This window comes from Puma concolor, chromosome B2 (genome assembly GCF_028749965.1).
Source record: "Puma concolor isolate L17-30 chromosome B2, mPumCon1.1.hap2, whole genome shotgun sequence".
Classification (NCBI taxonomy): Eukaryota; Metazoa; Chordata; class Mammalia; order Carnivora; family Felidae; genus Puma; species Puma concolor.
Genome location: NC_141671.1, coordinates 102,127,675 through 102,155,396, shown reverse-complemented (window position 1 = coordinate 102,155,396; position 27,722 = coordinate 102,127,675). Strand labels below are relative to the sequence as shown.

The 27,722-nt window shown below is 39.5% G+C and overlaps 2 protein-coding genes and 1 long non-coding RNA gene across 11 annotated transcripts in view; 1 reads left to right on the top strand and 2 right to left on the bottom strand.

Annotated features, from left to right (window-relative positions):
• Nucleotides 1-17,450, bottom strand: part of LOC147581148 (uncharacterized) — a 116,552-nt gene extending 99,102 nt beyond the window's left edge. For 4 of the 8 annotated variants that reach the window (XR_015251475.1, XR_015251473.1, XR_015251476.1 and 1 more), the window contains exon 1: nucleotides 16,968-17,310. Coding sequence is in view for 3 of the 8 variants with exons in the window: in XM_086707616.1 (XP_086563742.1) it covers nucleotides 16,968-17,203 (236 nt within the window). In the remaining 5 variants the exon portion in view is untranslated. Of the gene's footprint in view, nucleotides 1-16,967 lie in introns of all 8 variants that reach the window. The other 4 variants (XR_015251477.1, XM_086707616.1, XM_086707617.1 and 1 more) reach the window with 4 other exon arrangements.
• Nucleotides 2,375-15,441, bottom strand: LOC147581149 (uncharacterized). Its single transcript, XR_015251481.1, has 2 exons — nucleotides 6,799-15,441; nucleotides 2,375-6,557 (listed from the first exon to the last, which is right to left on the bottom strand). It is a non-coding gene; the product is annotated as an uncharacterized LOC147581149 (long non-coding RNA).
• A 330-nt stretch (nucleotides 17,451-17,780) lies between the features above and the next one.
• The window catches only part of REV3L (REV3 like, DNA directed polymerase zeta catalytic subunit), a 176,077-nt gene continuing 166,135 nt past the window's right edge, over nucleotides 17,781-27,722 (top strand). The window contains exons 1-2 of one of the 2 annotated variants that reach the window (XM_086707603.1): nucleotides 17,781-17,919; nucleotides 27,575-27,702. Coding sequence is in view for 1 of the 2 variants with exons in the window: in XM_086707602.1 (XP_086563728.1) it covers nucleotides 17,781-17,919 (139 nt within the window). In the remaining variant the exon portion in view is untranslated. The remainder of the gene's footprint in view (nucleotides 17,920-27,574; nucleotides 27,703-27,722) is intronic. The other variant, XM_086707602.1, reaches the window with a different exon arrangement.

Genomic DNA, 27,722 nt, shown 5'->3' with positions numbered 1-27,722 from the left:
ACTTTGAGAACCGCTAGTTTTATATTTCCTACTACATAACAGTCTCCACCTGGTTACCCAAAGGTGCCTCAAACATTACATACAGGGTCAATTCGGTTTTTTGTTTGTTTGTTTGTTTTAACTATAAGCCCTGGGAACCAATTTGGGCTGGCCAAAACAAGAACCAAGAATATATCGGGGAGCTCACAGAATCAATGTGAAGGCAGGTGAACCATGCTCCAAATAAGGAAATCAGAAAACAGACTACTTGACAGTAGGAGCATTTCCTCTAAATCTGAAGAAGTACAGTGTTTCTTGTGTCTTAGTCCCTCTGTTCAAGATTCAATTCCAAACAAGAGTCCCCTACCCATCCTTTAGTTGTACCAGGGCAGGGATAGAAAGGATTATAGCGGAAGTAGCTACCAAGGATTGCTCGTCTTTCACACTGTCTTTATTCAGGCCCTCACAATCAAGCGAGTGGATTACTACAACAACCTCTTAACTGGTTTTCTTGCCCCTAATCTAACCTCCAATTCATTCTCCACATCAACCTCAGTTATCTCTTTAAAACACATGTCATTTTCTTCTTTGCCTTGTCTGGTAGTGTTCCTGTCTTATCTTGTTTTAAGTAATAAATTGCTTTTCTTTATGTGCAAGTGGATGGGATACTTCTGCCTTAGCAGACTCATAAAATGGAAAAGTAGTTTTAAAAGGTAGGAAATACATTTCGTTGTTAAATGAGGACCTAATTCCTTAGTATCCAGGCAAGGGTCAGAAGTGGTCCCAAAACAGAGACCCTTCTAGGAGCCTTTAAAAGATCAACGCCTCACCAGATTGAAAACCCCCTCATGACATGGACTAGTCCTCATTGCATGACCAGCACCTAGCTTATAGCAGGCACTTAATGAGATGAATACAGTCTTCAACTCTGGGCCCTCCCTACTTCAGATTACTGTATTAGTCTCCTGACTTCCTGGTCTGCAATCTCTGCCTGCCTATCTCCTCACTACCAACTCCTTCCTGTATACCACTGTTAATCAAGCCAGTTATCATTTCCTGCTCGAAACCTTCTGACTTCCAGCTATGTTTGCCAATTCTAACCTTCTTTGTACTCAAAGCCTTCCATTATAATCTGGTTCCAACCAGCTTCTCTAAGCTTTCTTTCATTTCTACTTATACTGTCCACTACTCTAGATGAATATTTTTTTTTTTTAATTTTTTTTTCAACATTTATTTATTTTTTGGGACAGAGAGAGACAGAGCATGAACAGGGGAGGGGCAGAGAGAGAGGGAGACACAGAATCGGAAACAGGCTCCAGGCTCTGAGCCATCAGCCCAGAGCCCGACGCGGGGCTCGAACTCACGGACCGCGAGATGGTGACCTGGCTGAAGTCGGACGCTTAACCGACTGCGCCACCCAGGCGCCCCTAGATGAATATTTTTTTTATTTTTTTTTTTTTTTTTAAATTTTTTTTTTTTTTTCAACGTTTATTTATTTTGGGACAGAGAGAGACAGAGCATGAACGGGGGAGGGGCAGAGAGAGAGGGAGGCACAGAATCGGAAACAGGCTCCAGGCTCTGAGCCATCAGCCCAGAGCCTGACGCGGGGCTCGAACTCACGGACCGTGAGATCGTGACCTGGCTGAAGTCGGACGCTTAACCGACTGCGCCACCCAGGCGCCCCTAGATGAATATTTTTTAAACACAATTTACTTTTTCTGTTCCTGTTTGCTTAGTTCTACTTTTTGGGATGCCCTTCTCCCATGGTGTTTATCCTACCCTACCTTCAAAGTCTGTTAACTTAACCTGTCAGTATTCTCAATCTTTTTAAATCCATGACCCACCACCCCAGGTTCTTTTGGTCGTGTCCCCTGGAACCCCATATCCCTCATTCCCTGGTTAGAAAGTTTTCTATTTGAAGCTTTTGTTAATTGATGTCTTATGTGTATACATACTTCCTAAGAGTTGAACACATACTATCTTAAATTATCACTATATACTTTTGTCTATTTGTCCTACCCAATTTTAAGAGCTTTCTATCACTAATTAATCTTCTATATTCCTCCAGAAACTACTCTGGTGGTTTACACATAGTAGTGATGAATGAAATCTGTTGAGCAGATGAATAAATGGATGTTTAGATTATGGGCTAGTATTTGGGGCTGGTCTTGAGGCAGCAGCCAGTGGCTATGCTAGGAATTCCAGAACTGCTAGAATCAAGGGGTATAAATCCTGGCAGCTTGGAAGTAGGTGAGTCTAAACCAAAGATGATCAGATTGAGCACAGAGTCAAGTGCCAACAAGCCAAAAGTAAGCATCAAGTTAAAAGATCCGAAGGTCAAACCTGACTTGAAGGGTAGAGCAAAGGGTTTTGGAATCAGGCAAAGAAAGACACAGTAGTAGCAACAATAGTTTAATATTAGGTTGATGGGGATCTGGAAAAGTGGACTTCTTTTAGGGGCTTGTGCAGAGGATTTATGGAATTAAAATGAGTGGTTTATTAGCAAAATGGAGTTGCCTAGGAGTCAGAAGTTGAGTGGGCAGCCATTTATCATTTCTAGCAAAGAAATACATGGAAACAAATTTATAATAGCAAATATGGTGAAATATAAATAGACCTGCTTTGAGAGTATTTCATCTGAGCTTCATTTTCTTGCTTCTGCCCTGTCATTTTAATTTGTTTCACACATTTGCATAAGTTCACATCCAAGTTCTAATGCATTTTTGATCCCTCCATATTATAGGTAAAGAAAAATATGTTTTAAGAGATGTAATATCATAGTACCCAATACCAAACACAAAAACTCACAATGTTTTTGCTGTATATTTTAGACTTTTAAAGTATCAGTCAATAAAGCTACAATAAGAATGCTGTACCTAATAACAACTGATTTTTTTTTTCCTACACTAACTGTTCATAGACTAGAAAAGTCTAAGAATATTTTACAAAGGTTTAAAAAATAAAATGCAAAACAAAAAAAAATCCTATTTATAAAAAATGCATATTTTACTATTGAGAATTCTAAAAAGTTTAATTCCTACACCTACCTTTCCCTGTAAAGAATTTGTTTGCTTTCAGTCTGTGAGGCTGGATCGAAGAGCTCTCTGCCACACACAGTGTTTCCTTGTACTAATTAGCAGCAAGCATTGTGGCAAAGACTAATGTCCACATGAAAAGCACAGCAAAATTAACTTTAAATCCTACTGTAAATGTGCAATAGTCCTTTGCATGAATTATAAAATAAATTTTGTTATTTTGAATTAAACAATGAATAAAGTACACTTTTCAAGCCTATTTTATTCTTCCTGATAAACTCCCATATTAGTTCCTTGATAAGTTAATATATTTTGGCAGGCAACATAGAAGAATAGTAAAATCACTTATCCAGGAGCTAGGTGACCTTGATCCTACCAATTATATGGGGTCTTAGGCAGGTCATTTATTCTTTCTAAGTCTCACTATCCTCATCATAAAATACAAAGACTTGAATTACTTCAGTGGTTCTTGCAAGGAAGACTGCATTGGGATTGCCTGTGGACATTTTATTTTGACTTGGTAGATGTGAGAAGGGAGGGCCTCGGTAACTGGAGCTTTACAACACTTCATAAGTGATTCTGATGCATAAGATTGGTTAAAAACCAATGGTCTAAATAATCTCTTGACTCGTTTGCAATTCTAAAAGTCTACTTTTTACATCCAATCAATGGAATTTTAATAGCTCCTAGCTTTCATCATTAGTCTCTTCTTGTAATGAATAAATGTATTTTAAGAAATAGAGAAGCTGCCTCTAAATTATGAATAATAGCTTACAGTTACTGAGTGCTCACCAGTTCTAAGGTATTAACTCATTTACTATATGGAATTCAATCTTCACAACAACATTGTGAGGTTGGTACTAGTATTATTGTCTATGTATCACAGATGGGAAAACTGAGGCATACAGACTAATTTGCCCAAAGTTACAGAGCAGGTAAGTATAGAAACTGGGTCATAGAGCCTGCATTCTTAACCAGTATGCCACGGCCATTCAGTAAGTGACCTATACCTGCAAAGAGTACCCACCACTGTTCCCTACCCAAGTAGCACTGTTTTCTCTGTCACTTGCAGGAAAAAGAGGGGTCTGTTTTTAGAAAATTTGTGGGATCAGAAATGATGGGAGGGGGAAGCTGGGAAAGGCAAGAATGAAATGACTCGAGGGAGCTGAGCCTAAGGCCCTTGACCTAGAGATTACTTAGATTCACAAAAGCCTTGCTTTCTAGGGTAATCATCTGCAAGAGTGATTTTCCTTCAGTTATTACTTCATCCCATAATGTTTAAAACATGTCCTTTTGGACTGGTCAAATATTATTTAAAAAAAAAAAACATTAGAAATTCACCTTATTGGGTGAACTAGACCCAAAACTATAAAGTTAAAACAGGAAAGGGGCGCTGGGGTGGCTCAGTCGGTTGGGCGTCTGGCTTCGGCTCAGGTCACCATCTTGCGGTCTGTGGGTTTGAGCCACGCGTTGGGCTCTGTGCTGACAGCTCAGAGCCTGGAGCCTGCTTTAGACTCTGTGTCTCCTCTCTCTGCCCCTCCCCTGCTCACACTCTCTGTCTCTCCCTCAAAAATGAATAAACATTAAAAAAAATTTTTTTTAAAAAACAGGAAAGTAAGCACAAAAGCTAGGATAGAGAGTCAGGGAGAAGGTAATGACAATTGAAATTATCCAGTCTGTTACTAATTTGGGGTATATAAAAGAGAATTTATGACAACTGTACTTTGACATATGGAGTAGAGTCTAGTGCATTATAAGGATAACCTTCCTTTCCCAACATCATGGACACAGTGACCTAACTGGTCTGTGGTCCTGGATGTGCAGTGTTAAAGGCCAATCTGCACAGTCAAGCTATTTCTTCCTAACTGGGTGCATGCACTTAGCAATCTGGGTGAAGGCACCCAGTTGGAGCTGGTGTTTTGCCAGGTCAGTGACAGCAGGGCAAGCAGGGCAAAGGAGATGTGGTTTTTGGCAACAGAGGCAATTTAAACTAGAATGCAGCAAAAAAAATCAAAGGGAGTGAAGGAAGGAGAAGGCTGATAGGGAGAAAAAAGTGAAGTCTGGATCAGAGGTCTCACGTCAGAGAAATCTGAGAAGGACAAAAGGCTGAGGTAGAGAGAGGAAGAACACTGGAGACATCAGGGAACTGAGAATGATGTACTGGGAGGAACAGTTGTGGGATGAGTGTTGGGATGAGTGTTGTGGCCAGAGAATGTGAAGTCTGCGTTTATGGAGTTAGAGGGGAAACAGACTGGGTGTATGACAAGATCTAGCGTGTGGCAACAGAAATGAGTGACTGAACATCACTGGAGATGAGATGTCAAGGAACTTCAAGACTGGTATTCTGGCTTTTTCGGTGATGCATTCACTCAGGACGAGGGTAGTAGTTAAGGGAAACAGGAAGACTGTAAGCCATGTGTCAGACTTTAATAATTTAAGTCTTGAAAGACTTTGGATATGCTTAGTATAGGGGACTGGATATTCTAGAAAGGGGATTATTCCCCCCTTATCTATGAGTTTTCAGTCTAAAAACAGTTGATACTACTGCAGAAGCAAGCAGCAGCTTAAGAAAAATAAGTAATGTTTTCCTTCATTCTTAAAACTAATCTTTGCTCCACTTTTCAGACTTGGTAAGAATCTGTGTTTCACATTTTCATCCTAGGGCTAGCTTAGTATTTTGCTAAAACTGAATAGAGAATGAAATTAACCTGCTAATTCAGGCAAGAAAAATCTCCGTTCCCTGTTCTCATAAGTTTGTGAAAATAAAGTTTAAAAAATAAATTACAACTCAGTTGCCCCAGTCCTGATTTGAAAACATCTGGTGAGGGGCGCCTGGGTGGCTCAGTCGGTTAAGCGTCCGACTTCAGCTCAGGTCATGATCTCACAGTCCGTGGGTTCGAGCCCCGCATCGGGCTCTGTGCTGACAGCTCAGAGCCTGGAGCCTGCTTCCGATTCTGTGTCTCCCTCTCTCTCTGCCCCTCCCCCGTTCACGCTCTGTCTCTCTCTGTCTCAAAAATAAATAAACATTAAAAAAAAAAAAAAGAAAACATCCGGTGAGATCACTGGGTATAGCTTCCCACCACTTTTTTAAGTGTAAAAAACACACGTACAAAGGTTTCTTATAATCTTGAAAGAACAGGGTGGCATGCTATTTACTGACAGGTTGACCTTTACACAAAGAACCTTCACCTTCAACAAGCTGAAATTACTCTTACTGATGCCTTCAGAATATCATTGCCTCAGAATGAAGCATGTTTTGTCCAAGCCATACAGAAGTGTCTAGATAGACACCATTTGGTCACCAAATGGTGTCACGCAGAGGGTAGGGGCAAATTATTTCTACAGTACCAACCATATGTCTGATGCTGTGCAAAGAATAAAAAAGGAAATGTCAAATATGATTCCTAATACCAAGAAGCTTACAATTTATTGGTCAATTACATAATACTTGAGCCCAGACCCATGTCTTACATTTTTGTAATTACTCACAGCATCTAACATAGGAATTTATATATATCAGTAAGAAGTGAATAACAGGGGCGCCTGGGTGGCGCAGTCGGTTAAGCGTCCGACTTCAGCCAGGTCACGATCTCGCGGTCCGTGAGTTCGAGCCCCGCGTCGGGCTCTGGGCTGATGGCTCAGAGCCTGGCGCCTGTTTCAGATTCTGTGTCTCCCTCTCTCTCTGCCCCTCCCCCGTTCATGCTCTGTCTCTCTCTGTCCCAAAAATAAATAAAACGTTGAAAAAAAAAATTAAAAAAAAAAAAGAAGTGAATAACAAAATAACAATACAAAAAGTTTAGAATTAAGTAATAAAACACACGTTTAACATAGGTGACTGAGAAAAGAGAGAGAACACTTGAGCTAGTGTCATTGTAATCTGTGAGAAATCTTGTTCCTATTCTATTTTGAGCAGGTACTGACACAGGAAGGTCCCTGTTCCTACTCACTGAAATCTTTAGGGAAGAAAAGAATCAGGTCAGCTTTTCCTACAGGTTGACATTGAAGGTCAGGTTTATCCTGCGCTAGGGCATCAAGAGGGGCTGTGTCCTTACCGGCATCTTTTCCCAGTTAGCCAAGGAAACTGGCCTTGAGCAATAGCTCTTTTAAATATATAAAACTATTGGCCAACCTGTTATTGAAATCCTTTCCCTCTTGGATTCTTTGATTTTACATTGTTAACCTTTCATTCATTTATCAAAAAATTATTGAGCACCTACTATATACCAGCAATGTATTCCTATCTTTGTTACTTCTGATTCCTTTGCTACCTCTTTTCTACTCTATGACCCCTCCCCTCCACCTCTTGTTCAGCTCTCAGCTCTATTCTTTCTCTCTGTATCCCATCCTTCAAAAGGTGAAGTTTGCTGAGGTTCACGTAGCATTTAGGCTGACATCTACCAACCAACATATCCTACACATACAGATGGAAGAGGAGGTTCGAGTGTCTCCAAGGTCTTAAATTTCCTGCTACTGGTAAGCTTCATTGGTCGTTCCTTCTCAGTCTTTCCTACTGGCAATGCTTCCTCTAGAGAGTATTAGTTTTTGAAAATTTGTCAACACTCTGAATCTGTCTTTGCCCTCTATACTTTATCCTTACACAATTTCATCTCCCTCTCCCTATCACTCTCCAAGCTTAAGAATGAATTTCTTTCTATTCTTGTTCTTTCTATACTTTGGGTCTTCATTGAGTCTGTTGCCCCTGCTTTATCCAGGTAGTTCCTCTTTCTTAAATCTTAAGTCCTATTCCTTAAGGAAGTCTTTGTTCTTCTCCCTCAACTAGGTTACACAGCTCTGCCATGTGACTTTATTGCACCCTGTCCTTTTCTTTTGAAGTATTCATCATCTCATATGATCTGTGTAGTGGTTGTCTTGTCCAACAGACCAGGAGTAAACAATAGCCTATGCATCAAATCCAGCCCCACTGCATGTTTTATTGGAACACTCTTATGTATTGTTGACGATTGCTTTTGCATTTCAAAGGCAGAGTGGTTGTGAGAGAGGCTATATAGCCTGAAAGCCCCAAATATTTATTATCTGGGCCTTTACAGGAAAAGTTTGCCAAATGCTGCATTAGACTATAAGGACCATGAAGACTAAAATCATGCCTGTTGTTCTCATTTCTATATTCCCAGCACCTAGAATAATGCCTGACACATCAGTATTTCTGGACTAACTGTATTTCAGTCTCAAGCTTTAACCCATCTTGTCAGTGATCAGAATGAGATCACATTAATCAGCCTGTGTTTATAACAGCATTATAATCACTGCTTATCCAGATAATGATTGTAGTATTGTAGTCTAAGGGAAATTAAGTAATATGCAAATGAATAGATTATTACAACCAGAGATAAGTGCTATGGAAAAAAGGAACACTGTACAATTAGAATATATAACAGAAAACCATAATCAAATATAAAGTTTGGGAAGACTTCCTGGAAGAAGTGGCCTTTGACTTGAAATCTAAAGAGTGAACTAAGTGGGCAAGAAGAGGTAGACAGAAGGAACATGGTATGTACAAGGAATTGATGCTCATGTCAAATAATACACTATAAAGTAAGTTCCTTGAGAAGTTAAGGGTAGGGTTCAAAATGGAGCAAACGCTCAGTGGGACATTTATTATAATGTAAAACCTGAAACACTGTTGTTGGCCAACAGTGGCAAAATGGTGAACTATCAAATGTCCATAGCCCAGTATATTCTGTATCCATTAAAACAATGGATATGAAGAATTTTAATGTATGGAAAATGATTTTACTATAATGCAAAGTTAAAAAAACTGGGACATTGTTTCAGCTAGGTAATATATTCATAGAAAAATTTTCTAGAAGAAAAATGGACTAAAATGTTAATTATAACTGCCTCCAAGTGGGAATGAGTATCCTATATTTTCTTTATGGTTTTCCTATTTTTTATTGAGAAAATAAATAAAAGCGTTGATCTTCATGCACACATCTGAGGATAGTCTTTCCTGAACCCTGGAATGAGGATGTAAAATGACAATCAAAACCCAGGAGAGTTCACTGTCAATAAAGATTATTAGTGGAAGTTTTCTTGGAATATGATTTAAACTGTAGGTATAAAAGTGCAATAGGGACATTAGGACCAGGAAAAACTACCCTGAGATATGGTGCTGTATATAGACACCTTGCTTCTGGGATTCTGTATCTTGACTAGTTAAATTGGGAACTTAATCTAACCTTACTCTATGTGTGTTTGGTCTCTTCCTGCCTAGCCATAATCCATCAGAAATGCTCAGTTTCAATTCTGGATACATAATTTAAATGAGGGTCCTGGAGAGCTCATGCATCAGTTCTAATACTACTCTATTCTGAAGGCTTCTTTTATTTTTTGTTCTGCAAATATCATCTTTAATTTATAGGCTCATTGGTCTCTCCCTTAAAACTATTACTGCTAATTTATGGAAGTGGGTGAGTTGAGAGTTGTTTTTAAAAAGTTTTGCTTCTTCCTGTAACTGAAATAAAAAGAGAAGAACAGAAATTCTCACCACAATGATTGACTTCCCTCAAGTTAAAAAAAATAATAAAACTCCATTCTTCTGGTTAAAATATATTTTATTAATCATTCAAGCAATACATATTTATGTGCCTATCTTATACCCAGGCAGGCACTATGAATCCTTTGGGGAAACCTGCATGAAGTCTTTTGATAGTGTGAAGTTATAGCAATTGCCTCCAGAGTTTGCCATACAGGGCTTCCAAATCCCTTTTGGGAGGGGGATGAGTTTCTTTTCCATCATGATTTCCTACAGGCAACAGAGTGGATGAAGGGCTTAGTAAAAACTTCCTTTAGACTAGACTAGATCAAATTTGGCTCTACTGACATTTGGGGTCAGATAATTCCCTGTTATGGGGGCTGTCCTATGCATGATAAGATATTTAGCTGCATCCTTGGATGCTTACCTACAGGATACTGGTAGCAATCTTTCTGATATGATAATCAAAAAGGTGTCCAGACATTTTACCAAATGTCCTCTGGGGGTGGGGAGGACTTTCACTGAATTTACTGGAAAACAAACAAAAGCAACCAAACAAATTGGAAGAAAGAGAATACAAATTTTGCCAGATCACTATGCCCTTCTGGTTGTTCCCTAGATTAGAGGTGAATGGAAAGACACTGACAAGACAGGCTGTTGTACAACAGAAAGGATTGGCATTTAAACACTATTCAGAAGATTCTCTGCAGTAAGGAGTAAAAGTAATAGATCTGGAGTTAGAAGACTTGGGTTCTCAATAAATAGCTTCATTTCTTTGGGACTCAGTTTCCTGATCTGTAAAATGGAGGTGGAGGGGGAAGGCAGTAAGAAGAATCGTAAAAAGATCTTTTAATTAAAAAAGAAAAATTATGTTCATTTATTTTATTTTTTAACGTTTATTTATTTTTGAGACAGAGAGAGACAGAGCATGAAAGGGGGAGGGGCAGAGAGAGAGGGAGACACAGAATGGGAAGCAGGCTCCAGGCTCCGAGCCATCAGCCCAGAGCCCGACACGGGGCTCGAACTCACGGACCGCGAGATCGTGACCTGAGCTGAAGTCAGACGCTTAACCGACTGAGCCACCCAGGCGCCCCTGTTTATTTATTTTTTGAGAGAGAGAGAGAGAGAGCGCAAGCTGGGAGGGGCAGAGAGAGGGGTGGGGGGAGAGAGAAACCCCAAGCAGGCTCTGCACTGTCTATGCAGAGCCCATGTGGGGCTCGAACCCACAAACCGTGAGATCATGACCTGAGCTGAAACCAAGTCGGATGCTCAACTGACTGAGCCACCCAGGCACCCCAGATCTTTTAATTTTTTAATTCCATTAATGTTGAAGACTTATTCTAGCCACTATACATGTATATGAAAGATAAAAAGGGTCTCTTTCTTCAAGGAGATTATAGTCTTTTAGAATGACAAACAAATAACTACAGTAATCTAAGAGTCACAACAGAATCATGTACAAAAAGCAGTGGAAGCCTGGAAAGAACACCTAAATTTGTTTGCAGAAATGAGGGAGACCTTTACAAGGGAAGTGGCATTTTAACTAAAACTTGAAAGATGAATAAAAATTTTGACATGACACAAGGGGGAAGACATTCCAGTTAGAAAGGCAAAAGCAGAGAAATCTGATGCTTTTCCCGAAAAAAAAAAAAAAAAAAAAAAAAAGGTGTATTTAGGGAAATATAAGTACTCCAGTGGTGCTAAACGATATATGGAAAAGGTGAAATGACATATTCTACTGTAGATGATAATTTAAAATTTATGTGATCTATGACCCTTGCAATACTATAGAAAATAATTTTGGAGAGGAATGAGCCAAGAGGCCAAATGACCATTACAATAGTCCACCTAAAGATAGTGAAAGTCTACAGAAGGCCAATTATGTGGGTAGGAATGGAGAATATTCAGAGAGAGAATGGGCAAGATTTGTAGTCAGAATGTTGGAGGGATTATAGCTAAGACTTATTGAGCATTTTGGTAACCACTTTTTGTGTGTGTGCAATAGCTCATTTAATCCATATAATAAGCCTAATAAGTATTTGCTAAAAGTTAATTTGCCAAACGATCAGGTAGTTAAATTTATCAAATACTTGTTTTACAGAAAATTCACATTAAATTTATTGAACAAATGTATTCTTTGGTAAGATTACTTTTTAGTGCATTGGCTTTGGGTGAAATGATAACCTAAGATAATATACTATTATCCTCATTTTACTGAGGAGAAAACTGAGGTTCGGCATTAGCAAAGGTAAGACCAGGTCTATAGAGCTAGTGCTTTTAATCTCTACGTGGCTAATAATAGTATGGCGATAAAGGAAACAAATGATCTACGATATCCTGTTTCAGCTCTAATATGCTATGATTTTAATAATCTTTTTTTTAAAGTTTATTTATTTTGAGGGGGGGGAGGGGCAGAAAAAGAGGGAGAAAGAGAAACCCAAGCAGGCTCTGTGCTTGAGTTCCCAAACCGTGAGATTGTGACCTGAGCCTAAGTTGGATGCTTAACTGACTGGGCCACCCAGGTGCCCTATGATGTTAATATTCTTAAATCACAAACCAAAACTTAAAAAAACATAGACATAATGAAACTAAGTTCAAAATCTATTAAGAGTACCATAGCTTCTTATGGAAACTTCCTTAATTTTTCTGGAGAGCATTTAAAATTTTTCTCCCTTCAGCCCATTGACAAAGATAATGACAGTAAGATGGTTTTACTTTTCTGTAGTTCTCTGCTCTTTTTCTTAACTATCAGACATTGCCATCTATCTGGAGTCAACTACCATCTATACCCATGTGACACATAAAAACCCACTGATCACCTTTAAACTGTCATCCCAAATATCTGTTTCATCACCAACGCAGATGGTATTATTTTTCTAACAATCGGAAGAAGGTCACCATAATTCTGTTCTCTCAGATATGAGACTTGTGAAATTTTAAAAACTCAACTTTGTATTTTTCCCTGCCTGAGAATCACTAGCAAAAACTGCACATGACCTTTCTTGGATCTGTAATGACCATGGTTCCCAGCTGCGGACAGTGGAGTGCACTCCAGTTCAGTGGAAAGCAGTAGCTCCTATTTGGGCACATTTTCGTTATAGTAGCATGTAGTGCCCAGGGGCCAGGATGTTAAATATCCTGCACAATGTAGAATTGTTTCGCCTAAAACATCAGGAGAAGCCCCCCCCACCTTGAGAAACACTGAGCTCAGGGTCCACTTCATGGGCATGTAAACTGTGCAGTCCTACAGGGCACAGTGCTTGGTTTAGTGCTCTGCAGTCACCATTTTGAAGATCTTCATATTATGTTTGAACATCTATTTTATAAATGAAGTCCAGTGGTACAATGGATCACACACGCAAGCAGAGGAGCAGAGGAAGTGAGGCAATGTATGCCTCTTTTCTTCCTTGCCACCCCGTTTGCATATAGTCTTCATGGTGTCTCATAAACACAGGATTCTGATGGACCTAATGAGGTGTAGGAACTCAGAGAGTCACAAAGTGATTACAAGGCAAGCATATTACATCTATGGCTGATTTAGTGGACTCTTCCAAGAGGCTACACTTTCCATTTGAACCAGAACTTGCTTCAGATGCAAAAAGAAGGCAATGGCATCCTAAAAAATACACGTGACAAAAGAATCCTGTCATATCCTTTCTTACTAGTGCATATTACTTCCCTGTATTACTATTTACATTGAAAACGATGACACAGAAGGAAGGGGAGACGTAGAACAACCCATGGTTCCCTTTCCTTTCAGTCCTCCCATATTCAGATTGGTAGGATGTATGCTTATCAAAAAGGGAAACAGAAACAGGTGAGTTGGTTTTGTGCAGCATTTATGCATTCTGATAAGCACAAAATGCATATACATGTAAAACTAGGATATGAATTGTGTACTTTTAATGATTTTGTGTATGAGTTAATTGGTTTTTATATTTGCATTTTAAATGGCATTGCACAAAATAAAGATGAATGGTAAAATTCATTCTAATAATTTAAAATTCTAATTTTCCTTTACTTAGAATGACATTAAAAAGCAAATAAAACACATCATTACAAGTCAAAAGACAGATGACAGAAGAAAGAAAAAGCTTTATATTTCAGTACATACAATGGTACTTTTTACCTGCTTTTTGAGCAAGGGGCCCCACATTTTTCATTTTGCTCTGGGCTCAGCAAATTATGTAGCTGACCATGACAGAGCTAGTTTAAGCAGAAAGGGATTAAATGATAGTACTTAGCTCACAGATCTCAGAGAGGACCAGAGAACCAGGCTTGGATAATACACAGCTAGCTAGAAACAACATTCAGGAAAAACCAAACCAGGAAGAACACTCATCCCACCTCACCAAGCTCTTCTAGTGGAAAGCTATCCAAACACCAACCGCCAGTCAGCACCTATGACTCTAAAAATGTGAGAGCCCTTCCTCAGCTACCCAGAAGAACCAGACATCTCCACTATGGCATTTGCCAGAAAATCCCATATCCCTGAATGCAGTTGTTCACCTTCACAAACATGTCTTGAATGGGTGCATCTGATTACTGGAAACTAGGTCACATGTACTGATATGCTGAAGCCAGCCAGCGATTGTTAGCATCTTGTCCAACTAACTCCACATTCAGTGAAGTCATTTTGGTAGCTTGGGGGTATTCACACCATGAAAACTGGTCAATGCAACAAATCAGAGTTTTTTCCCTCCCCCAGCCGTTAGTAAACATTTACCAGCACACCATCATCTACAAGTGGCACTCTAGATTCAAGGGAGTCTACAAACTATCGTTTTTAACTTGCTAGCTTCTAATGTACAAGCTAGACAGGGGCTGGATGAGTGCTGGGTAAGCCATTGTATAATACCTGCTGGAAGATTACAGCATCCATTGCCTTCTGCTCTAAATTGGTAGTAGGCAAATACTAATAGAGGTTGAACAGTTGTGGTACAGAAGGTTGGGCAGGCTTTTACTAAAAGCATGACATGATGAGTATATATCAGTGGACTAGAAGAGATATATATCAACTGATATGACTAAAATACATTTCAAGATGCTAGACTATAAACTCTGTAAGAGCAGGGGCCATGTCTGTTTTGTCTTTCCCTATATCTTATATATCACCTGGCAAATAGAAGCCACTCAACAATAACAACAACAACAAAAATAACTTTAAGAATAGAGAGAGTTCAATTTTGGCATTTCCCTTATTCTGTGCACGTAACACAATGCCATATGATTTTATTTACTCCTTTTAGATGAGTTAAACTTCTGGATGTCAACAGTTTACAATGATACTTTCATAGGTTATCTCATTTGCACCTATACCATCCCTGAGAAAACAGGAATTACTATCCATTTCATAGATGAGGAAACAAACTCCAAAAAATGAAGTGATCTTTCCAAACTCATTTAGCTAGTAAATGATTTAAAATTTTCATTTCCTAACTCAAAATTCCAGAACTCTTTCTTAAGTCAGGAGACTGTATTTATAAAACACATTTGATAATGATTAATTAGGGAAGTATTCTCAAGTTTTCAATTTGAGCATCAACTTAAACTCAGTTACATGCAATGGACAAAATATCCTGATTTCATGCCACAAATGTTTTTCTTCAAAGTGAACATTCTTCCCTTGGCACTTTAGAAGGATTAGAATTGTGGTTGCAATTATCTTTTCTTAAAGTCAATGATGTTGATTCAAGAGGTAGGGGGAAATAAACCCTTTTCTAGAAATAGCTAATCCATGAATTCTATGCCTTTACTTTTTTCTAGCTAGGAATAGTATAACTTAAATGTTATGATGTACTTGGATTAAAATATAGTACAGGGACTCTCAGTTTTATATTACTTTAGAATCATGAGTGGTGGGTGAGGAGGTTCCTAATACAGATTTCCAGGCCTCATCCTAAAAATGTGACTTTGTAAAGGCCAAAATATTAAATTCTAAAGAACACTCAAGAGCCCAGAATACTAAGAATGGTGCCTCTGACATTCAGGTTGTACAAGAGTATCTATTTTACCAGAAAATGCATTTTAGCATGGTAGTGCTATTTTTAAATCACTTCCATAGCCTCCTAAAATTTAAACCAATTTAAGAGATTTGCCTCTTAAAATTATTAGGTAATTTCCTGTATATTAGAAATCTTGCTACCTATGTTATTATAATCATGCTCCGAGGTTGAAAACTGCAGGTTAATTTACTGTCCTAATCAGTCTCAAATCTCTTTGAGTATAAATTCTTACTAGCATTATATGTCATGGAATTTATAGACAGCTTCTTACCAGTGATCTGTCCCTTTGAGCCTTTTGATTTCCCATTTGAAGAGACACAATGGTTCCAAACGAGGATCTCTTACACCACTTAAAATACATGGCAAACTACTAACCATTAAAATACACCAGTATAATACATAAGAGTGGATGCATGATCTCTAATTAGGGTAGACTGAAAATGACTGTCAAAAGTCCTTTATTCAGTGCCATACTTCGAACTTGAAACCATGGTTTCTCTCTCCTGCTTAAACCGTTTTGATAAGGTTCACCTAAACCGTTCTGGATTTAAATGAAACTCTCGTTCCAGGGAGGAGAAAACTAAGGTTCCAAGAAACCAAATTATTTGTCCAAGGTCACACCCAGTATTAGTGACCAAGTCAGACAAAAACCCATCGATTCCAATATAATGGCCAACCCAACTCCTTCTGTTAGTACCCTTTTTTTTTTTCGATTTCACAACTGCACCCCATCTCCCAACCTCTTTTTGGATAAAGTTGTTTTGTTTAACAGTCCTTCCCCACCCCACCCCCGTTTGCTTTTATGCCTTTGGATGATAAAACCTCCCATAATCAGTTAGTGAATAACACTGGGTGTCCATATCTAACGCGATGACTTTCACGGGCCTTTTTCTTTGGCCGAATATTTCTCTGAAAGGCTCTTAATCCTGGATTCCGCCGGGGGAGGGAGAAGGGAAGGGAGGTCACCCAGTGCTGACAAGTCCGTACATGTACAACGCGCGCGCGGGACGCAGCCTGCGGGGCCGAAGAAGAAACCGAGAAAGGATATATTAGGGCGGAAGGGCAGAGGCGGAAGAAGAACACCGTGGTGGGAAACCCCTGTGCACGGGATCTGCCAACCCCTGGCAAAGCTGAGCAGAGCCGAGCGTGAACAAACCCTTTTAGGTAGCCAGGCGCAGACACTGCAGCACAACGGAAAGGGAGGGGGTGCGGCGGAACGAGCCGCACGATCGGGAGGGAGCGTCCGGGCGGCCCTTTTATAGGCCGAAGCCCGCGCTCGCGCGCCCCCGCCCCTCGCGCCGCCCCCGGGCCACGCGCGGAGCCGCGGCGTTACCTGAGAAGGGCCGGCTGCGTCCGCGCCCGGCCCCGCCCGTTCCGCCGCCCGCCCTCCCGCGAGGCCGCGGCGGCACGAGATCTGCGCCTCGCCTCCCTCCTCCCGCGGGCGGGTTTTCTTACCTTGTGAAAAGCCGTCTCCACGGCTGCCCCCGCCTCCTTCGCAGGATGTGAAATGGCGGTCGGCGAGGCGAGCGCGAGCACCGCAGCTCCGGCCAATCCCGCCTAGCCACCAAAACGGCCCGGAACACTGGCGGCCCCCTCCCGCAAGCCCCTACGAGCCCATCCATGACATCGGCGCTCCGCCGCCCCCCCCCTGCTGCCCCCGCCCAGGTGGCCGTGCCCACCGGCCGAGTCATCGATTCCCCGCGCCAGGCGCTAGTCCCGCTTTCCACCGGCCTCCTCCCTCGCTGCGAGCCTGGGGGCGGGGGAGAAAACACCTTCTCGGCCCCCGCCTGGGTGTCCCGCTCGGGCGCCCGCCCTGCTCCCTCCCTTTCCCGCCGCGTCCCCTCCCCCAACTACTCACCGCCCTCCCTTCGCCACACACACAACCCCATCTCCCCTCCCCCAGTGGTTGCGTCCGTGACATCATCATCATGGCAACAAGAGCTGCAGCCTGGGACCGAGGAGCCCGTGTGATTCCCGGCGGCGGCGGCAGTGGCGGCAGCACCAGCACCGACGATAGCGCCAGGGCTTCTCTCCTGTTGCCCCTCGCCAGGTGCTCCTGAGGAGGCGGCGGCAGCAGTGCCAACACCGCCCGGCCCGCCGCCGCTGCTCCCGGTGTCTGTGTGTGAGGGGAGGGGGCCGAGCCGAGGAGGGGAGGGGGCGCCGCCGCCGCTGCTGTGGGGCCGTCGCTGCGGAAGAAGCCGCCGCCGCCGCTGCTGCTGCCGCTGCCAGATCGCTCGTGAAGAGAAGGCGGTGGCGGCGGCGGCGAACATGTTTTCAGTGAGGATAGTGACTGCCGACTACTACATGGCCAGCCCGCTGCAGGGGCTGGATATCTGCCAATCCCCCCTCACCCAGGCCCCTGTCAAGAAGGTGCCCGTGGTGCGAGTCTTCGGAGCGACCCCGGCAGGTAAGCGGGCGCGGGGCGCGGGCGGGAGCCGGCGGGGCGCCCGGGCTGCCCTCCCCGCCGCGCACACGCGCGCACACCGCCGGCTCTCGGTGCATCGCTGCCGCCTCTTCCCTCCCCTCCGCCCTCCTCGCCTTTCCCCCGGTGCGTGACAAGAGGCGCAGAAATGTGGGTCCGCGCGAGCGCTGCGCCCCCTCCTCCCCCGGCGGGGAGGCGGCGGGCGCTGAGTGCCGAGTGTTTACACTGCGTGCGGCGGCCGGGGGCCGGATCCGCACTCCGGGTCTCGGGCAGGGGGGAGCGAGCGCCGGCGAACAGCGCTCTGGCCCTGCAGGATGGGCCAGGTGGCCGTGCCATGTCCTCCGTGAACGGGTTCAGGCTGCGCTCAGAGGTCGGCCGCTGGTGGGACTGCAGACAGCCCCCTGCGTCTCCCAAGTGCCCTTTCTGGAAATGGCTTTAAGAGGAGTGAGGAAGTGTCAGCTCTCTGTGGTCTGCCTCTCCTCCTCGCTTCTCGCCTGCGCTCTCCTCTGCCCCTTCCGGAGGTGCCGTGGGCTGAAGAGTGGCGCCTGGGGCCAAATAATCTTTCTCATTGAAGTGACCATGTGGTTCTGCTGTGAGTGCAGGTCGTGACTCCTTAGAGTTTAAGCCTCAGAGTCTGGGGACAGGGCAATATCCTCAGGTGCAATGCTTTGACGGAAACGTGGATCCATGGAAGTAGGAAATGTGTGTTTGTTGCCCAACGTAAAATATCCCACTCAGTAGCGTGAATTTCTTATGAACCACAGCTGAACTCAGCAACACAAACATTTAGAAATGCTCTATGCTGAGTTGCAGTATTGCGTTTTAAATGCACGTATCTTTAAAACGAAAACTGTTTTTGATGAACGAGTGGGGTGGGGAGACAGCAGTGACAGAATCTGCATTCTCAAAAGCTCTTGGGGACTTAATATAAATAAGTAGTGGCCAAATTTACAAGGTTTTAAATTGTTTTGGTTTTCTACATGCTTTGAACTGTCTGCATGAAATAACGGAGCTGCCTCCTAGAAAGGGATGCACTTACCTCTAGCGATGTATTATTGCCCTATGGGATTTTAGAAGGCATTTCCCACTTGATGCTTCTTGCCCTAATCACCATTCCTCTTATTACTACTGTTTCTGTGGACTACCCAGATAATAACACTTTCCCAAACACAAGCACTCATTTTCAAGCAGTTATCTTTTACTGTGAATTCTCTTTGTTAAAAATTTCAGCGGTGTTAGTGAGATTTGACAGAGCATTCCTTTTTAAAAATAACGAAAACGATTTTGATGATAGGGACCCTTGTAAGATGGGGAATTTGAGTGCTGTTAATTTGTTGAAAGGAGAACACCTGAAATTTTGGAGGCTGGAGAATAGAGGCAGTAGAGTTCTGAAGGATAGATTTTCTGCCCTTTTATGTGTTTATCGGTGCTGTCTTTGTTTCTAATTGGAATTTCAGTGTAATATACTATTTGTTCTCACTTCAGGTACAGAGAAATAAGAAGGTAGTGACGTTGATATAGCTCTGTTTAGCCAGATTTCCAAATCGTAAAGTGACACGTTAATAGGATATACTGTGGCATCTCTGTGTATTAAAGTTTGTATGGTTTGGATTACTTTTCTACACATAGTTTTTTTGTTTTTTTGTTTTTTTCCCCCCTACACAAGTCATTAAATATGTATCCCTGAGTGATTTTCAAGCTGTTTTATAGAAAACTTTTGTTTGTGGAAATGGGTGAAGATCTACTGTGATCTAGCAGTAATTCTATAATGTGAGAAAACATTCTTCAAGAAATCATGATGATGAGGTACTTTTGTGTTTCTTAATATAAAAAAAAAAATAGACACAGGGACTATTCTGTGATAAATATTTATTTCTTCCCTCCTGGACATCTTACAATTGATTACCAGCTCCCTTAAAAAAAAAAAAAAACTTTTAAAAAATATACTTTGAAATGTATAATGTAAATGAATATGAAATACTTTTTTGTATATACATTGAAAGATAAGAAACTTAATACAAAGGAACTGAAACTTTTAAAGGTGTATCAAATTGAGTTTGCTGTAAATATAGTTCAGTTACAAACAAAACTTTTGTGTTTCTTCAACAGGTGAAAAATTTGAAGTCACTGGCAAACATTTAGAGTTTATAGCTTTCAGAAATTAAGCCAGCATTTTTAACATATTAGAAACTCCCAGTAAAATGAGTATTAATCATAAACAAAAAGTGTACAATATCTGCTTCCAAATTCTCTCCCCAAAGAAAACTAGTCCAGTGTTCCTAGTAAAATAAATTTGAAAATAATTAACATAAAAGGTCAGTCTGGCTTAGTAATAAAAGTCTGAGTGCTAGAATTTTTAATGAAGACCGTTTTATCGTTTGAAAGTATAAACTATGTTTATATGTTTATGAATTATATAAATTAATGAAAAATAGTAACACATGATAAATCTATGTTATATAAAGTACCAGAAACTTAAGTCTTTCATATATAATAGGTAATTTTGAAAGTCCTTAATTCTTTATCTTGGTTTGGAGAAAAGCTGTTTTTAAACTGAGTTTACTTTTTATAAATGAGTCCTGAAAAGTAGAATTTTCTCCCAAATAATGAGGCCATTTCATATTTGTATTATAATTCTGAACTGATTGATTTTTCACATTTTTACTAGTTCAGTTTTTCTATTGCATAAAAGGTGTTTTTCTGCTTTAGAAAACAGTCCAGTTGACTTCTGATTGTCGTGCGTTTTGAGGGCATATCTTGAGTAATTTAAGAAATAAATTAACTGTCTTAGGTTTAAAAGCTCTTGTATCTTGTGTTGCTGAAATTTGAAAAGGTATTTAAAAAAAAAGTGGCATAGTCAAATTTGAATGGTAAATCCTGACTGATTTAATCCCTGAGGATGTTGATTCCTGAGAGAATCACTTAAATTTTCATGTGAGTGAGTGATGGAATTATTTTTACAAAAACCAAAAAACCTGCTTTTCTTCACTCATTGAAAAAATGTCTTGAGCACTGTTTTGATGTCACAGTGTATTGAGCAATGTTAACAACAACGTTTTGGTAATATGTTTTAATGGAGAGAAGCAAGGTTATAAATAACTAAAGTACAGGGCAGTGTTTTTTCACTTGGATTTGAATACGGGTGTAACTGCTCTGGGAATTCACTTCAAATGAAATCCTAAGGCTTCATTGTGAGGACCTGACTCAGGTGGATCTGAGTTTCCATATCCCAACTCTTGCTTAGTTGCTTGACATAACTCCATGTTGAGCTTAGAAAGCTCTCTCAGTTTTCTCAGCACCAAGTTAAACAGAATTATCCTCTCAAAAAGCTTCCCTGCTGAGATGCAGAGTAGGAGTAAATAGAAGAGTGTGAGTGAGATGTTCACATAGCAAGTAATTAAACAAAGTAGGCCAAACAGACTATAGAGGGAGCTGCTTGTCTTTAAGATTACTGTACAGAACTCTGCCACTCCCCCCCCCCCCCCCCAGTCTTCCTCCAGATAATGAAAATTTTAGTAGATTGTTCTGGATGCTAGCTGTTAAACATGAAATCAAGTTCTTCAACATAAGAAATTGGTTATTCTGAAATGCTATATATAAGTTTATGTCATTGCTTAATACCTTCACTTTTTTTGTGAAGTGGCAGATCAAGTTTGAGATGAGTACTGTTTTGAAAACTATAGCATTTATTGACAACTCAAATTACAGATAATTTCTCTAATAGTCTTGTTTGTTCACAGCCTTTAAAAATTTTTTTTTCACTTAAACCATCTAAAAAAATTTAAGATCACATAATGCCGATTTGGTATAATTATTAGAAAGGTTTTTTTCAGGAGCACTGCTGAGATTTAGTGATTTTCCACAAACAAAATTAGTCACTCTATTTAAGTAGGCATTTGAAGCCCTGAGTACCAAAGTTTATTAGCTTTAAAATCACAATCAGTAAATTAGAGGCTAAAGCAGGGAGGTCCCTCTTAAATCTGGACACAGTAGAATCTGGTAATACTCGGTTCATTCAGTGAACACTTAATGAGAATTTACTATGTATATTGAACTATTTTTGGTGTGGTCATTTTAAACAACTTTTATCCTTTAGACTCTCACAATATAGTAGAAATGATAGACATGTAAGCATAAGTCAAATGTAGTTTGATTATGACAGATGTGTATAAGAAAGCAAGGACTCAAAGGAGAACATGTTAGTGACCAACTAGCAGGCAAAAAGGGGAGTCAGGGAAGGCTTCATGAAGGAAGTATGGATTAAGTCATTTTAAAGGAATTTCAAAAGAATTTTAAAATTCTGATAGAGGAACAGATAAAAGGTAATTCACGAATGAGTAAACTGCTCTTGGCAGGGCAGCTTGGCAATGCATATCATAATCCTTGAAATGTTGTTTTTTGACCCAATAATTCTAGCTTTAGGGATTTTAATCTATGAATGTAAATCTTTTGGCAAAATCTGATTATCTTTTGAATCCATCTACTTCTTTTCATTATCCATCACCACCTTAGTCTAAACTACTAGCATTTTTGGATGCATTTACAACAGTAGCCTCCTAATCTTGGCCTACACCCAGTCCACTCTGTTCCCTTCTAATCTGTTTTCTACACTGTAATCAGAGGGATCTTTTCGAAATGCAAACCTGATTATATCACCCTACTACTTGATATGCTTCAGTAGCTTTCCATTGCATTTAGGGTAAGGACAAAGCTACATGTCTTATGTGGTGGCGTCTACATGTCTTACAAGGTCTTGCATAGTCTGGCCCCTACCTTTCTATCCAGCCATGGCTTGAGCCATGTTCTTCTTGCCTTGCTCTTTGTGTTCCAGCCATATTGGCCTTATTTCAGTCCCTTATTCTTGCCATGCTCCCTTCCACAATGAGGCCTTTGTACCTGCTGTTCCCTCTGCCTAGAATGTTTTTCCTTTTCCTTCACCTAAACTCTGATTTACCTTTCCTCAGGGAAGCCTTCCCTATCATAGACTCTCAGAATTCCATAAACTCTCCTTCATAACACTTGCTATAGTTGTAATTTTATATATGTTGGAGATTAATGTCTGTTTTCCCCAGTAACCTCCATAAATGCTGGTAATGTGTTCATTTTTTGCACACTGTTATACAATCAGTACTTACCACAGTGCTTGAAACTCAAGCATTTTTGCAAGAATTAATCAATAGATGATAGTTATCACAGGGCACAACCTCAAATATTCAACAATTGGGAAATGGTTATATAAATTGGGCACATTCATATAGTAGAACTTATGTCATTAAAATGATATTTTAGAAGAATATAGAGTAATATGGGACAATGCTGTTAGTATATTATGTGAAAAAAATCAGCTTGCAAAATAGTCATTTATTAAAATCCAGAAAAAAAATACACCAAAATATAAAGGTTGGTTATCTCTGGGAGATGTGTTTTGAATTTTTTAGATTGTCTACAGAGACTATGTATTGATTTTATAATTTGGGAAAAAAACTATGTACAAACTTAAGGAAAAACTGGCTTTTTAGGTATGGTACATAAATATAGCAAGAAAGACTTGAAGTTCATATTGGGCTCCAAATAATGATAGTATGGAACTTTATTCTATAAATTCAGTTTAGGAACTGCAAAATGATTCTTACATTAAAATAGCCAACAAATTCTGGCTTTTTAATTTTACCATTTATATGTAAATTGATTTTAATTTTAAAATGTTTTGAAAAGTAATGCAGTTTTGGCACATGGCAGCAGTGAAACAGAGTGGAGGCCAGAAACTGACTTAAACATAAATAAGAACTTACAGTATCAAAATGTATGCTACCCTTACCTATTAGTATGGAAAAGAGTTATTTAATAAACAGTGTTGAGATCGCCAGTTAATCATCTAGAAAAATAGAAAGTTGGCTTCCAGGTGAGACAGAAGATTTAAATGTGAACGAAACAAAACAACATAGGATAATTATTTGTAATGTAATCTAGGCATGGCGAAGACCTTTCAAAGTATAAAACAGAACTGAAGCCAGATTGCTCACTTTTACAACATAAATGAAATTCTATACAGAGAAAAAAAAATCATAAAGTTAAAGAGAAACAGATTAGTAATAACTTATTTGTATACTTTTCACAAAGGAGTCCTTTCCTCTTGATACATAAACAGCTTCTAGAAAATAACTCAGTAGAAAAAATGAGCAAAGAGAATTCATATGAAAAGATGTGCAATTTTATTTATAAAGAAGATATGTTAAAACTACAACATACTATTTATCACCTATCAAATTAGGAATAATTGATTACATAATATAACTTGGGGAGGTTGAGAGGAAGGGGAAATGGGCATTCTCATATTGCTGGTGGGGATATAAAATGTTCATTTTCTATGGAAAGCAATATGGAAATCATTTTAATACAAGTATATTTTGATTTAGCAATTTCATTTAAGTATTTCATCCTCAAATATTTTACATATGTGTTAAATGAACATATAAAAATATTTGTGGCAGCATTGTTTGTCATTGCAAAAAATTGGAAACAACTTACACATAAGTCAGTAGGGGAGTGGTTAAGTAAATAATGGTGTATCTTTTCAATGGAATACTAGGCAGCCTTTAATGTAATGAGGCAATACTATGTATTTGGCTATGGTGCCATGTCTAAGTTATATTAAGAGGAAAAAAAGCAAGACAGGAGACTCCATGTTTAGTATGTTGCTATTTGTGTGGTTTAAAAAAATATATATATATATATATAAAATATAGGGGTGTGTGTGTGTATGTGTCTGTGTGTGTGTCAAAGGATACATGAGAATTTGGTAACAGTGGTTGTCTGCAGTGAGGGGAACTGGTAGTCTAGAGGACAACGGTGGGAGACTGTAATTTTGGAATATTTTTTACCATGTGCATGTAATACCTCTTCAATTTTAGTTTTTTAAATTATGTTGTGTTTCCAGGAATTGGTAACGAAGAACAAAAACAAAAGTCTAATAGTTTTATTTTTTTTTTTAATTTATTTTTTTTTTTCAACGTTTATTTATTTTTGGGACAGAGAGAGACAGAGCATGAACGGGGGAGGGGCAGAGAGAGAGGGAGACACAGAATCGGAAACAGGCTCCAGGCTCTGAGCCATCAGCCCAGAGCCTGACGCGGGGCTCGAACTCACGGACCGCGAGATCGTGACCTGGCTGAAGTCGGACGCTTAACCGACTGCGCCACCCAGGCGCCCCAAAAGTCTAATAGTTTTAAACAGTTATCAGATGATTACTCCAATACTGTTTAATTTTAGATTTTGCTAGAGGTCTTCTAATCCAGTGCTTCCCATTGATGTTATGTGGCTCACTGGAGGGTGGCCCTAGTGGAGTGGGATCTGAAGGAAGACTGTGGGGTTCCTTTGAGCAGATAAGACGATGAGCAACAACCCGCAGTTACTGCTCCTTTTGATATTTTCAACGCATTAGAGGAGGTGCTTTATTATTTGGAATCTACTTCAGCTAACTACAGAGTATGCAACTGCCTCTTGTGGAGAAGGGATCATGGAGCTACTATTGGAGTTTATATTCCCGGTGCCTGATGAGCATGTCACACAGCACAAGATGTAGTCCGCTGTCAATGAGAGCAGAGGGTAGCAGGGATGTTGGTTGCCCTGGGAAGCCCAGCTCTAGGCCTGAATTTCTTTCTGTATTCACCTGTATTGGATTTCCTAGTCATGTGTATCTGATGTGTCATTTAGCTTGCTGCAAGATGACTGCTAATAGTGCATGTATGTTCTGCAAAAATAAACACCATTGTTATTTTGAAATATTGTTCCTGATGTGAAAAAGGTTGGATTTGAAATTAATTCATATTACTACAAACCTCATTTAAATTTTAATTTTCTTCTATAATCATGTAAAGGAAATGTGATAATTTTTTCACAAAATACCGTGTTGATGCCTCCAAATGCTCTTCTGTTGGTCTGTGTGCCGAACAAATATTATTTACAATGTGAAAAAGATTGGGAAACACAGTTCTGGTCAAATCTTCTCATTTTATATAAAGAAAACTGGAATCTAGGTAGGTAAGCTCAGAGATCTGTCCAGTGTCCAATAGTTGCTTGTGTGGGCTAGGTCTGAAAACTGGGAATCTTGACTCTCAGCTCTCACTGGCTCCCCAAATCTAAGGGGAAATTAGAGAAAGGCATTGATGGTAATTGAAAGGCGAACATACTGTACCTTAGAGGAATTATGAGAAGACCCACATGTGCACAGTTTAGAAATCTGTAAGGGCCTACAGTGTCCAATAGTGCTTAGAATCTTCCTGTAGAATAGGTTATAGTGAGATTTGTTTTGTGATGACTGTAGCTATCTTCTTTAAAAAATATATAGTAAAGGCTAGAGTATAGTAAGAGGAATTTAGGACAAAATAAACAAAAATTGATACTAGAGGTATGTGTATATAGTTTTCCAAAGAAAAAGAGAATGTATCAGGAGGCCTTTCAAGTTCCTCTGGTGCTTTAATTTTCTCTCACCTTGTTTTTGATTGGATTAGAATTTGTTCAATAAAAAAAATGAATGAAAATTGATTCAGGTTTAAGGAGGTTGGGGTTAAATAGACTTCAAAGGGTGTTGTCATTAACCCTAGACATTTCAAAGAAATACTTAGCAACTTAGTAAGATATGGGATATGGTATATTGTATGTTACATTGGTACCTGGCTGCCATTTCAATGCCACAGTGATACTAAATAAGAGAGGAAATAATGAATGTTAAGGTACAGTAAACTTGGGGTAAAATGTGCTAATTAATAGTTTCCAGGTAAGATACAGATAGGGAAGGAGGAGTAGGTGTCTTAGGCAATTAAAACAAAGCTCCACTGTTAAAACATAAAGTAAATACATTTTTGAGATCAAAACAAATCATAAGTAAAAATCAAACCCTCTTAATAACAGTCTATTTAACCTTTTGGTGTGCAGGTGTGGTTTTTATTTTTGTTGCTTTTTGGGTTTTTTTTTGTTTTTGTCATTTCTTTTAAGTTTTTTCACATGATCGTCTATATTTCTTCCAGTTGTCTGTAACTTTTTAAATATTTTTTCAATGAAAAATATTTTGTTAATTAGTATTGGCAAACTGGACTGTTTTCTGCAGCAGAAATTGAATATATGCCTAGCACAGTAAATTCTGAGAAAAAAGGGTAGTAATTGTCATTGTAAATGTTAGGGTTTTTGTTTTTGTTTTTTTGGTCCAATTCTATTTTCTTTTTAGATGATAGTTGTGGGAAATACTAAGAATTTGAGGTCAATTTCCTTGGGGGTAGTTATTTAATTTTCTTTGGGTTGAGAGAGCATTTACTATATAAACGATTCAATAATGAAAGAAAGCGTGTTACCTCAAAATGCTTGTGTAATATATAACAGTGTAACGAGAGTTTTCTATTTTTCTTCCATTTATTACGATTACCAAGGAAGTATAATTATAATTAAAAGAAATATTTTATTTTGCATATATATTTACACTTCAAAGCAATTTATATATTAAATTAGGTTTTGTTTGAGATGGTGAAATGAAAGATTTTGTGAGTAAGAATACATGTTGATATGTGAAAAAATGTGAAGTTAAAACATGTTGGCATACTCCTAGTTTCTCAGAACAAGAAAATGACTAATCTAAATTTCATTTCAGAATAAAAACCAAGACAAGCCACATAAAAGCAACCTAAAAATTAAACTGTCATCATATTATTTGTTTTAAAACTATGGAATAATATATCTGAGGAAGATTTCTCTCAAAATTGTTTTTCTCAATTTCAAGTAAGTAATTTATTTTGGTT